Source organism: Cajanus cajan, chromosome 4 (assembly GCF_000230855.2).
Source record: "Cajanus cajan strain Asha chromosome 4, NIPB_CcT2T_4, whole genome shotgun sequence".
Classification (NCBI taxonomy): domain Eukaryota; kingdom Viridiplantae; phylum Streptophyta; class Magnoliopsida; order Fabales; family Fabaceae; genus Cajanus; species Cajanus cajan.
This window is the reverse complement of record NC_138520.1, coordinates 3,497,780-3,510,768: the sequence shown is the minus strand read 5'-3', so window position 1 is coordinate 3,510,768 and position 12,989 is coordinate 3,497,780. Positions and strand designations below refer to the sequence as shown.

The following is a 12,989-nucleotide window of genomic DNA, read 5'->3' as shown; positions in this document are numbered from 1 at the left end:
AATTCTTTAGCAATTTATTTTAACACAGGAACCATTTTTTAATATATTTTATATTAAAATTAAATTTTTGAATGTTAATGAAGATGTAGAATGAAGAATAAAGATTCAAATAAAATCAGTCATCCACATTTACATGCTTGTAATGGTGTGGGCTTCCTTTCTTAGGGCCATGAGCCTTTGTCCTCTGTTTCCTCTTTCCATAATAACAAAAAAGAAAAGATGCAAACTGAATCATTCATTATCCAAATTTGCTTTTTGTATGTAAAGCGGGGCATACCTTATGTTTCAAATAAAATGATTTTGTTTTGCTGGTCAAAACAAAAAAAATAAACTCATCCAAATTTACTCTTACACCTATTATCGACAACGGTAATTTGTATGTCACTCAAACATTTTCCCTAGGCTGACAGTAGCATTACATGTGCTATGATATTGTTAATGATAATCGTAGATAAAAGGGAAACTTGGTATTCCTTATATTTTTGTTCTCAGACAATAGTTGGAAAAATAAAGTAGATTATCGTCAAGAGAACGAAAGTGAACGCAGAAGCATGAGTAATCCCTGATACTATATTGAAGAACAAATGATATGAATGGCAAAAGAATGGCACTTCATATATTGAGGACTTATGTATACAGTATACATACACAGCTTATAAACTTTCCACTGCACGAGAATGACACTTCGTATATCGGGGACGTATGTACATGCACAGCTTATAAGCTTTCCACTGTGCAGCAGTGCAACTGAAAAACAACACATCTACTAGCAAAAAACTAACTTCTAAACCTCGTCAAAAAACCAAACACATGTTAACGGTAAGTAACAAACTCAGATGAATTAGCCAACTACAAAAGGCAATACACTGCACAAAACGAAGTCGGGATTTCTATCCCTTCCCTCACCCCGACCATAACTTGTTTTTTTTTTTTTTTTGAAAGAGAAAAGGGTTCAGTGGCTAAGCTAGTGATGAAGATTGTTTTTTCTACCTTGAAGCAAGTGGAGCAGAGAGATGCTTCCATTTGATATTTTAGGATCATGTGCAGCTAACTTCCTTGAGCTCCTATTCCCCTGCAAATCACACAGTTTATGTCTTTACTTACTCCTAAATCACTATCCTTTCTCAGATTTAACATAATTGTGCTGCATCAGGTTAGCATTATTTGAAACTGCATTAATCTAAATTTGAATATTTTTATATGGTACCTTTCTTGGCTCAGATTCCTCACAGAGATCAAAGGTTCTCAAGTCCCTTGATAACATAGATGAGGAAGGCATAAGTGTCCTGATTTAAGCAAGCACAAAAATAAAAATTACGATCAGTAAATGCTGAAGGAAAAACTATGCATGACAAGGTTGAACGTTTAAGTTAAACACCACTTTGATACTCTTCTACCATAAATAAACCACGGACCTTTTTGGCTTAGGAGGTTTTCGGGAGTTATCAACACCAATCTCAACACGTGGATCAACCACAAGGTTATGTGTTTTAGTAGATGATACATCTTTGGGCGACGATGGATCCAAGATGTCATCTTCTGTTAATGATGAAGGAACGAACAACTCCTGCAAGGTTGATAACAAGGAACAAAGATGGATTTTTTTTTTACAATTTTCTGACACTAAATTGATCGATATATATAATTTGAAGGACTAACTTGGTGTTTTATTCGCCCAAAAAGTCAGCATTTAAGCCATAATTGAAACATCAATATTTAAACATCCCCCAAGATAAAATATGTAAAAACAATCATGAACATTAATTAGCAATTTAAACTTCTAGGTTTGGTAGTTATCAACATGATAACTAAACCTTTGTGACAAACTAAATTGGTGTTTGATCCTTGTTAAATTCAAGCAGCACAAGGTTAAGATGAACTTGCGCATTTCTAATCCTTCAAATTTATGAATAATACATTATCTTTTAATCTTAAATTATCCCAAAGAGCTTCTGAATATCAATTAAAAAAAGTGACAAAAACGTGTGTGCTAAAAAAGGGAAATTCAACTCACACTTGGTATCTTGGTCTCGGCCTCAACCTCCAAAGCATTATGTCTTTGTTTTGACGAGGACACCAAAATTTTCCTATATTATTACACCGAGTAGGAATTTAAGAACAAACATGTTTGTTCAAGGACAAAAAAAACCGGTATAAATCACATACGAAGGATATTAGTCACTAGACTAACCTGTCTGATTTTTCAGAATCTACCTGTGTACCGGAAATACCAGGCATAGACTCTTCATCTGACTGGTCAGGTCTAGGCTCAGATGATGACTGTGTATGAAACATTTCCTGGAAAGCATGGAAAACCAAATTAATTACATACTAATATGGCAATCTGAAGCTCTCATATTTTTAAGGGAAAAAAAAAAACTAGTCGGTGAATCTTTACTTGTGAAATACAAACACAAAGCAGTGTTATGTCAGTTAACACATCAGATGGGATGCCTCGTGTTGTACATTGAATAACAGTTTTACTTTAAAGTGTTGAAGCCTAAATTTAACTTCTGACAAGACATTATTAAAATCTAAACCCTCTAATAACTAGGTCACAGGAAGCTTTGAATTAAGGAAACAGGTAACCTAATTAACTAATTAAGAGGATCAAGCAAACTTAGGTTACCACTAGTTGAGTTTATTTCATGTCAATCTGGTTTCCTATACTATAGTATTGAACTGGTAAAATCTGAACCCAGTTAAGGCACAATCTACCCTTCAATGAAGAAACATGTAAAGTCCAAGCAAATTGACTTAAATACACGCATTATCATAAAGAGTTTACACTTACACTAGGTATCTTGCTCACGGCCTCAACCTCCAAAGCATGATGATCCCCTGCTTTTGACAAGGAGGTTGAAATTTCCCTATATCATTAAAACAAACAAAATTAAAGGAACAAGTATATTAGTTAAAAGCCAAGAAAAAACAAACATGAGTACACACAAAAGATCATTCTTAATAATACTAACCTATCTGATTTTTCAGAATCCAACTGTGTACAGGAAGTACCAAGAGTAGGCTCTTCAACAGACGGGTCAAGTTTAGGCTCAGATGATGATTTTGCATGAATTGATTCCTAGAAGGAATGGACAACCAAATAACATATATGATACATTTGCAATCAGAATTCTATTTGCATACATTTTCAAGAAAAAACTATGAGACGAACCCTCTCATGAAATACGCACACAAAGCATAGTTAAGTTGATTCAGACATTAGATAGGATGCCTTTAGTAGTATAACTGATTTATTCTGATGAGCTGAAGCCTAATTCAACTGATATAATAAACATTAAACTCAAAACCTGACAACAACTATATGTTAGAGGAAAGTAGGTGTTAGTGTTAGGGAAACAGGTTAGCCAATTAATAGGTTCAAGCTAACTTAGTTTGCCACTAGTTTAATTTATGTAAATCTCACTTCCTCAACTATATGAACGATCAATCTCAATCTCAGGCGTAGTACATCATTGAACTAGCAAGATCTTCAAGCAAGTTGACACTAAATTTCTCGTTCAATGAATTGAAACTAGCAAACTGACACATGCACGTACTAAACGAATGAAGTCAACTCACATTCAGTATCTTGCTCCCAGCGTCAACCTCCGAAACACTATGATGCTCTGGTTTTGACAATGACAAAACTTCCCTATATATTATTACACCCGGCAGAAATTAGGAACTGGCATATTTGTTCAAAGCCAAGAAAGATAACCAGGAAACAAATGTGAAAGATCACATTGGTCACAAGACTGACCTATCTGAGTTTTCAGAATCTAACTGCGTACAAGAAGTACCAAGCACGGGCTCCTCTTCATCTGACTGGTTAACTCTGGGCTCAGATAATGACTGTGCATGAAATGTTTCCTGGAAAGAAAGGATAACCAAATTACATTGTTGCAATCTGACTGAAATTCAACATATTTTTGGGGCAAGAAAAAAACTAGCGGGTGAACCACGTCATATGAAATGCACAAACAAAGCACACGGAGGGGATGATTTTAGCAGTATAACTGATTTATTTTAATATAGTGACCTACATGTACCTGCTAACAAGACATTAATCCAAAAACTAACAACAACTACACGTCAGAGGAAAGTAGGAGCTACAAATCAGGTTAGCCGATTAATAGGTTCAAGCTAACTTGGCTTGCCACTAGTTAAAATTACTCTATGTCAACCTGTCTTTCACAACTATACTGATCATTCTAAATCTCAAGTCTGGTTCATCATTGAACTAACAAGATCTGACATTTGAAAAAGTCAATTCAAGCAAACTGACACTTGTCATTTCTCCGTCAATGAATCGACTCAAACAAACCGACGCATTTTCTTATTAAATAAATGGAAAAGTCAACTCACATTCGGTATCTCAGCATCAACCTCCAAAGCACTATGATGCTCTGTTTTTGACGAGGACAAAACTTCCCTATATTTTACATTTTACACCGCGCAGAAATTAGGATCAAGCATATCTGTTTAACGTCGAGAAAGATAACAAGGAATCACATGTGAAAGATCACATTGGTCACAAAGCTAACCTATCTAAGTTTTCAGAATCTAACTGCGTACAGGAAGTACCAAGCACGGGCTCCTCTATATCTGACTGGTCAACTCTGGGCTCAGATGATGACTGTGCATGAAACGTTTCCTGGAAAGAGGGGATAACCAAATTACATATAAAATTTCAGTGACTAAAGTTTGCATATATTTTGGGGAGAAGAAAAAAACTTGTCGGAGAACTGTTTCATGTGAAACACACATACATAAAGCACAGTTATGTCAGTTCACACATTAGATGGGATGATTTTAGTAGTAAAATTGTTTTTTTTTAATAATTTACCTTCTTAACCTAGCAACAACTACATGTCACAAGAAAGTAGGAGTTAGCAAACCAGGTTAATCAATTAATAAGTTCAAGCTAACTTAGCTTGCCAGTAGCTGAAATGATTTCATGTCAACCTCAATTCCTCAACTACATGAACAATCATTTTCAAACTCAATTTATTGTTGAGCTGGCAAACTCGGAACTCAATTAAGGCAGGATCTCTCCATGAATGAACCAGCAAACAAAGTTCATGCATATTAACATTGACACATGAACTAACCTAACTCTTTGTGAACAAATCCTAATAACAAAGACTCATTGCATATAGGCAAGTCAAAAAAAAAAAAAAACAATTGCCTAAACGGACATCCTTATTTTCCCTGATGCTCAATAGTCATTTGATACAGTGACTTCAACCCATACAGAATATCGGTTCTTGGTGAATATATTAAAGGTGAATGAGCATCAATGAAAACCTCACTAATCTTCATACAAGAAAGCAGGGGAATTTAGGAATACCGTACTCAACCTGTTGGTCCCAATTATGTGGTTGGTCAAGACCCACTGATGAACATTCTTCAGGACCATTCTTTATTTTTACTCCTTTGCAGCAAGTACAACATGCCTTAAACTCGTTTAACTGTGTTTCCAACTCCAAGTATTTTTTCTTTTCATACCCAATGCTTTCTTTGAGACTTTCTATTTCTATTTCTGCAACCTGATAATAAAGTAATATATTATGTGCAGATAGATAGATTATCTACAAACATCAGTCGGAGCCCCTAATAATGAGAAGAAAAAAAATAATGATTAGTTTCAGCAAACATACTTTTTTTTCTTAATAGTTAATACCTTCAGTTTAGAATTATATTGCTTCAAAACACTCCATATAACTTTAGCAAAATTCTGCATAATAATGTGGCTTCTCTCACTCCGGGTATGGCTATCACACTCTGGCTTGAAAGAGACTGAACTACTAGCATCTAATTTACAACGTGTTTCAGCATCTGTCACAATATCAAAGTCAGGACTCAGGATGATTGCTATGGATCCAAGGGACCGAATTTTTTTAAATAAGAATAAGTATAGTTTCCAGCATTAGAATGAAAAAAATTAAATTCACGATGAGACACTCAAAATGTTGAACATTGGGTATCCCATCTCAAAAGTCCAATGTTCAAATTGGATCTATGGGAAGGGGATACGTTATCCCTTAAACTTGTGTAACATCAGGTTGGGAGAAAAAACAGAACAGATAAATATAACCATTTTTTAAATGTGCCAAACTACCTTCCGTAAAAGTCTTCCTTTCTTCAACATGTTTTTCATCATTCTGAAAACAAGCCAAAAAAATATAATGGATTAATAAGTAAACTTGAAAAAAAAAATTATTCAGTCCTTAAATATATAATTAAGATGGTTCTACAAATGGAACATTGGAGCAAAATTGTGTTCATACAAATGAGAAGATGGTGATCATTTTGAGGGAATTTCAAATTGGTGAGGATAAAGGACACAAAGTATACAAACTTTATCATAATTGATCATGAGCACACCATTCTATGAACTATTTATCGGTCAAACATAATGTTATGGTGAACACAAAGATGATTGACTTCTAAATTCTTACTTTTATGTAATCTAATTAATCCTCTAAGTGCATAAGGTTAATTTGACCATGTTAAACTAAAAGGTATAGGATATATCTAACTGCTCAGCAATGATCCTCCGCCTTGTGTTCCCATATCACAAGTCCAACTGTTCTTTCCCCAAATGAACATCTGATTCCCTACTAGATAGACATTCTTAATACACCACCTTAATATTTTTCATGCATATTTCTGGCATTACATAGATGTAAATTGTCTTTTCAATACAACAAGTTCATAAAACCTCACCACCTATTTAAATAGAAAAATAGCTTATGCCAAGGGGTCAATGTCATCCACTATAAAAGAATGTTTGTGCTATCTATTCATACACCAAATGTTATACTTATGCTCTCTGCAGCACAAAATTTATACAAATTATTCAAATGCATTTTTATGAGAGTCACAACAATCTTCTATTTTAAACAAGTAGTCAAGCTTGGATGTAGAAGAAAACCTGTTCAACATGTTCACTTACAAGCCTCAGTCTCTTTAGATGTTCCGATAAAGGTGATAGTTTTGTATTATCCATTATGGATGAAGATTGGTAATGCCTTTTTTTGGAAACTATGTTCGGTGGTTCAACTTCATTGTACCTAACAGAAACGAACAGAGAAACTTAGAAATCAATATGGGGTAAGTATGAAGTCCAAGTAAGATAATGTGATGAAAATGAAGAGTTTCACTTGATCTGCATGTAAGGAGAAGCTTGTCTCAGTAAATAAGAAGTATCAAGATAATCTTCTTCTCCTGACTTTGCTGTTAAAATCTATGAACACAATTAAGTAAAAGTTAAAAAAAGGAATTGATGAGATTGATGATTTTGAAGAGGGGGGGGGGGGGGGTGGAGAGTCAAATTTACATCAGAAAGGCATGTGAAACTCATGAAAAGAAAACCCCTGTATAGCTAAGCATAACTTTAATCAGCTTGGAGAAAATCAAGCATGAAAGTAGTATATACAATACATACCAAGGACATGCGCTTCTTGCCCTCCAAATAATCTCGCAGGTACCTGGTTAACTGCAGTAGTGGTTAACAAAGTCAAATTTGTTAAGTTGTAACTCTTCCCCATTTCATTGTCTAAAAGAGATTTATAAGCAGAGAAAATAAATAAGCTTTTAGCTTATGTTTGTTGATACTTGATATAACATTAGCCATCAAGAGATGGTAATAAAGATGACAACTAAAGTCCACCAAAATACAATAAAAATAAAATTATTAAAAACAATACCATAGAGCTTTGGAAGTGCTTCTGCAACGGCTTCTTGCGATTTTTTTGGTGCTCCAATAATGACTGAAATCAACAAAATCATACATAAAATATGAGGGAAGATAAAAGCAGAAAAGAAAAATATATTCGGAAAATCCCAAATGTTAGTAGTACTGTAAAAAAAAAAAAAAAAAAAAAAAAAAAAAAAAAAAAATTCTAGCCATCAAATGCACAATAACTTGGGTTCACAGTTTGAAGTATAGGCTACATACTCTTAGGCATAGGCCAAACACCATTAATGTGTTGTTGATAAAATTGCTTTCAAGCAATCTTGCCCCCTACAATATCACAAAAAAAAAAAGGATTGGGATGGAGATAAAAGCAAAATATTTAAAATAGTAACCAACCTTATCCTTCTAGGCAGGTCCACTGCATGGATCAACTAACCCCACAAGATTGTAGTCAAACATGCAAATGAGATTCAAGAAATGATGACATGCCAGTTATATGAACTTTGTACACAATTCAAATTAAGAGGGTTTACTTTTCTTATTAGATATTTTAATTTTAATCTTTATCTAGACACCAGAGAATTTTACTATAAAAATTAGTAAAGGCTTTAATAGTTTAAAATTTTATGAAACCTATGATGTAAAATTGATAGACATCAAGAATAGTTTCTAATTCGAGCATTAAAATCATCGTTCATACTATATGCAGGCCCATACATTTGTCTAAGTTTGTTTTGGCTACAAAAGATGAATACATAAGTATTTTATAGAAGACAACAAAGAGGGTAAATGATATGACATTTAAAACATGATCAAGATTATATCCCAAAATTGAAAACAACCAATACCCAAAATCAAACCTATTTGCTCAAAACAGTGAAAATATGGAATGAACCTGATTCCCAGTTCTTTTTTCTCTTTCAGCTCCAGCAAGGTCAATGATAGTCAAAACAGCACCATTTGACTTCGGATTGACCAACCCTTTACATTTTGGGGGATCATCACGAATGTTAATGATGCACTGTGACCGACTGCAGTTACAAAGAAGAAAAAATAAAATCAAAACTTAACATGAAATGATTGTGTGCATAATCTTAGAGAAAGTCTATAACAAAACTTGTAACCCCTCCTTCAAAAATTTCACTGGCGAGTAGCAACTACTTCCTGTACTGTTATTCAAAATAAATCATGAGTTGCACTTCATGGTCAATGTTTTTCTTTTCTTTCCATTTCTGCATGAAATTAACTATAGTATACTAAAACAGGACATGGATTACATGCTACAGAATCTTTTCAAATTTGGCACAAATATTTTCATTCAAGTATACAGGTCACCTCCTACTCACTACTCAGCTCGTTACCAGAGATACACTCAAACAAAAGAACCCACTGCATAGTAGTAAGCATTTCTTTTGAAAAATATTTGCAACTCACTTTCTAAAATACATTTTTAAACACACTTTCTACTGTTGATTGAATTTATTAGAAATCACAAAATTTCATAGGTCTCACCTCTTATTTTATGAGTTCCACTCGTGATTTGTAGTTTTAACAAATTTTAACTGATAGTAGAGAATGTGTTGGAATGAGTGTGTTAAATCGTGTGTTAGCCCTGCTCTTTAAAAAAAATTAAACGATGAAACATTCCTAAATTCCCATTTTACATCGTACCTCGACTGACTGTTAGTGTTTGTCATTGCAGTCGCACGTTTAAGCACTGCTTGTGCTATCAAGGATTCTGCTTGTTCAGCATTAGAGATGAGAGCCTGTTCACACAAAGGCAAGAACACAAAGTCAGCACCAACCATATTACGCGCATCTGTGTAAAGCAAATACACAAACAGATGTAGCTATTAACCTCTTTCAATCCCTTCACGGTCGATTGCTGCATGCTTATTTCACCGCCATCAGATAACAAATCAAACAGTTTCTCTGCTTTACCCCGTTCAGAACATATCTCAAATATCGACATGTAAAAGGTTCTGCAAGTTGCACCACGGTAAAAAAAAAATTGGCATTTCATTCAATCAAACAACAAAAAAGTTCAACAAAAGATGCAAATTATTTTCCAAACGCCAAAGCCTGTCAAGGTGCTATAATGTTTGCGTTGACACTGATAATAATGTTTGTGCTGCCAAATTTACTCATTACATAAGCTTAGTGTGTTTGTAGTGAGTTTTTGCAAAATTTATTTTGAATGAATCTGATTTTACAAAATTGATTACGATATTTTGAGGAGAAGTAAAAGTAAATAAATAGTAAAACTCAATATTAAAAAATTTATCCAACGCCAAAGCTACAAAATTAAATTCCTGGACACTTAAAACTACAAAAGTTACAATGTAAAATTCAAAAACAATTTTTCAAGACCAAACAAGCACTTAGATATCTAGCTCTCAAAATATGGCCTTTGGTCATCAATTTATCATGACTTAATCAAATACAGCACATACTATGTACTAACCGAACATTGAATCTCATAAGAAAGTAAATTACAACCTAATTCAACCTTATAAAACCAATTTGTAAGATGAGGATCATTCTCTACTAATATATACTATTGTGGCCTTGGCTTCTAAGGTGAGAAGATTGTTCCCTACTTATATACTTTATTATGACTTTATCACTAGTTAATTTGGGATCTCCAACACGCGTCCCTCACACCGAAAATTGGACATCTTGAGTGAGAAATTTGCAGGATTGGACATCAATAATCCGATAATGGGTGGGAGTATAGACCCAACAACAATTGATAATCACTAGTATATAGGCTTTGATACTATCTTAAGAGAGTGGATTGAAGTTTAAATCAACTTGTCCAATAGTGGTCTAATAGCATGTGACATGATAGGCTCAAAAACAATCTATAATTGTTAGGAAATAGACTCTGACTCTATCTTAAAAAAATGGATTAGGCTTAACTGAATAAGATGATAATTGTTCTCCATTTATAATCTTATATTTACTATTATGACTATACCGTTAGTTGATGTGGCATCTTCAACCTAATCCTCATACAGCTTAATTTAAAGTTTATGCATAAGAAATGAATTGGAATTAATGGTGAAGAATACCTAGATGCTTGAGTGGCATGTGGCCCAGTGTCCTTGAAAATATGGCGTAGGGCAAGAGGTACCATTCCAGGATCCCTGGGGCTGCCAAACACGGTGTGAGTCTTCCCGGATCCACTTGGGCCCAGTGCAGCCAGCATTCCACTTCTACCACTAAGAAACTCCTCCACCAAAGGTTTCACCATTCTCTCATACACTTGAAACTGAAATCTCCATCACAGTGCTACCGTTAGCTAATAGAAAACGGCAATAACGTAAAGGTGAGAATGGAGAGAATAAGAATACTGTTTACCTGAGATGAGTCGGAAGAGAAAACGTGCGAGAAGCCTCCATAAGTCTCTGATTTGATTCGCTTCGAATCCTGAAAGCTCGAGGGAGTTGATAGCGTCACCGACTGTGAGTCATTGACCGTTATGCAGGCGGTGGAGGTCTTGTTCTTCGAAATTCTAGCCCCCGCCGCGGGAGCGTTCTTTTTGGCGGGGTTCTGAGGCCACGCGCTCTTGGCTCTCACGCGCGGAGCTTGAATTGGCGACGATGGGAGGGGTCGGATTCTGAGGAAAACCTTTAGGTTTTCGTTCTCCGGTTTGGGGAGAGTCGTTGGCGGGATTTCTAGTGTCTGTGCGACTGCGGACGAAACGTCGTCGTTGGGAAATGGCCGGATTTCGGGTAAGACGAAGCTTTGCGGTGTCGCTTTGGGATTGGGAGTGGCGCGAGCTCTCCGAGGAGGGTTCCGACGAACGGTGATTGTGCCGGGGCACGGTGGTGAAGTGTTCGGATCCATCGTGTCCCTCTGCTGCTGAACTCCAAAGAGCGGAAAAGTTTGAGGTTTAAAATTAAAAAACTGATAGCTTTAACTTTTTTTTATGTATATATATACTTGGAATTTGAAATTTTAGCGCTTAAATACTTTTTCTGGTGTCTTTATTTCTTAAGGCCCATTCATCCTAGAAGGAGAATGAAATATAACAAGGCCCATCCCATTCGTTCATAGTTTCATTCCTTTCCTTCACATCATTTTGCATCTTGAATGAATTCAAATATTTGATTTAAACATTTTTTTAAGCCTTTCTTCTTTTTGAAAGGATAAATTAGATTAAATACTTTTAAACAAAATCAAAAATTAAAGAAGTTATTTTTTTAAATAAGTAAAGGAAGTTTGTTTTCAAAAAATATGTGAAATAACTTTTAAACATAGGTTATACGTTTTAATTTACTTTTTTTATCTCGTTGGAAACTAATTGATTTGGGTCGAAAACACAAGGTTTTTTTAGTTTTAAATATGCTTTTATGCTAAGATTGTTAAGTAACTTTAAAAATCTTATATCAAGGGTTAACTTTAAACAATTTTTTAAATCATAAAAAAGTTTAGTCAAACATAATTCAATATAGTGAGAAGATAAATGTGTACACAAGACATTTAAAGGAAATGGTATTTATCCTAGTCCATGTTTATAAATAGTATATGATGGTCAATTTTTCTTCATCATTATATTAATGTAGTCTATACAATCTTATAATAAACCTCTACATTTATTTTATTTTTCCTTCTCCCTCCTCCCTCCCCAACTTCCAATGCTTCACTATGCATCCTTGTAGTTAACACTCGCTAGGAGGGAGGATCATAACTCGTGAAAGAGAAGGGCTAGCAACAAACGAAATAGAGCACGTGGAATTGAGGACAATGGCACAATGTTTCCCTATAATCTCCCCACGTTGCATGTTGTGGTGCTTCCACACAGGACTAAGAAGCTTGCAATCCATAGGATTGCGTTGGAGAGGAACTTCAAGTGCTCAAGGTTGTGCAAGGAATTGGATAAGCAACGAGGTGGGTTTTAAAGAGCAAAGCTTTTGTTTTGAAGGTTTGGATGCAAGTGAGATCTAAGGCAAATGTGTGATTATCATCGATGATTGACTAATCGATTCTTTTAGAAGAATAATGAGTTCTAAAATTAGAGCCTTGTTGTTTACCTATTTGATCCACAAAATCGTCAAAATGTGCTTCGACTCCTTTCCAATGTGGGCATTGCCACTGAATTTGTGTTTCAAGTAGGGCAAAAGATATTGAGAGAGAGAAGAAAGAAATATTCCTACGCAGTTTGCTATAATGAATTTTTTTTAATAAGATTAACTTAATGCTTACAATTCTTGGTCGAACTAAAAAAAAAAAAAAATATTGAAGAAGATATCTTTAAACACATTCCTTCACTATTTAA

General features: G+C 34.7%; 1 protein-coding gene across 2 annotated transcripts; it reads right to left on the bottom strand.

The window, feature by feature from the left end:
- Window positions 1–590: 590 nt before the first annotated feature.
- Window positions 591–11,632, bottom strand: LOC109815653 (ATP binding microtubule motor family protein). Of its 2 annotated transcripts, none has more exons than XM_029274827.2 (24): window positions 11,069–11,632; window positions 10,780–10,979; window positions 9,564–9,687; window positions 9,377–9,471; window positions 8,601–8,736; window positions 7,967–8,032; window positions 7,716–7,778; window positions 7,454–7,504; window positions 7,170–7,252; window positions 6,941–7,079; window positions 6,125–6,167; window positions 5,687–5,841; window positions 5,364–5,552; window positions 4,548–4,657; window positions 4,369–4,435; window positions 3,764–3,873; window positions 3,583–3,655; window positions 2,976–3,082; window positions 2,795–2,870; window positions 2,192–2,298; window positions 2,015–2,087; window positions 1,416–1,567; window positions 1,208–1,286; window positions 591–1,072 (listed from the first exon to the last, which is right to left on the bottom strand). In XM_029274827.2, the coding sequence occupies exons 1-24, from the start codon at window positions 11,555–11,557 to the stop codon at window positions 965–967; spliced, it is 2,895 nt and encodes a 964-aa protein (XP_029130660.2). In that variant the 5' UTR covers window positions 11,558–11,632; the 3' UTR covers window positions 591–964. The 2 variants fall into 2 exon arrangements, with proteins under 2 accessions (XP_029130660.2, XP_020236012.2); XM_020380423.3 differs by having other exon boundaries at window positions 6,962–7,079.
- Window positions 11,633–12,989: the final 1,357 nt, after the last annotated feature.

Excerpts from the sequence above, each read along its gene's own strand:
- LOC109815653 (XM_029274827.2), bottom strand. The coding sequence starts at position 11,557 with ATGGATCCGAACACTTCACCACCGTGCCCCGGCACAATCACCGTTCGT. Across the intron at positions 3,656-3,763 it reads GATTCTGAAAACTCAGATAG|GGAAGTTTTGTCATTGTCAA; the intron begins GTCAGTCTTGTG and ends AATAATATATAG. Across the intron at positions 1,568-2,014 it reads CCGAGACCAAGATACCAAGT|GAGTTGTTCGTTCCTTCATC; the intron begins GTGAGTTGAATT and ends TCAACCTTGCAG.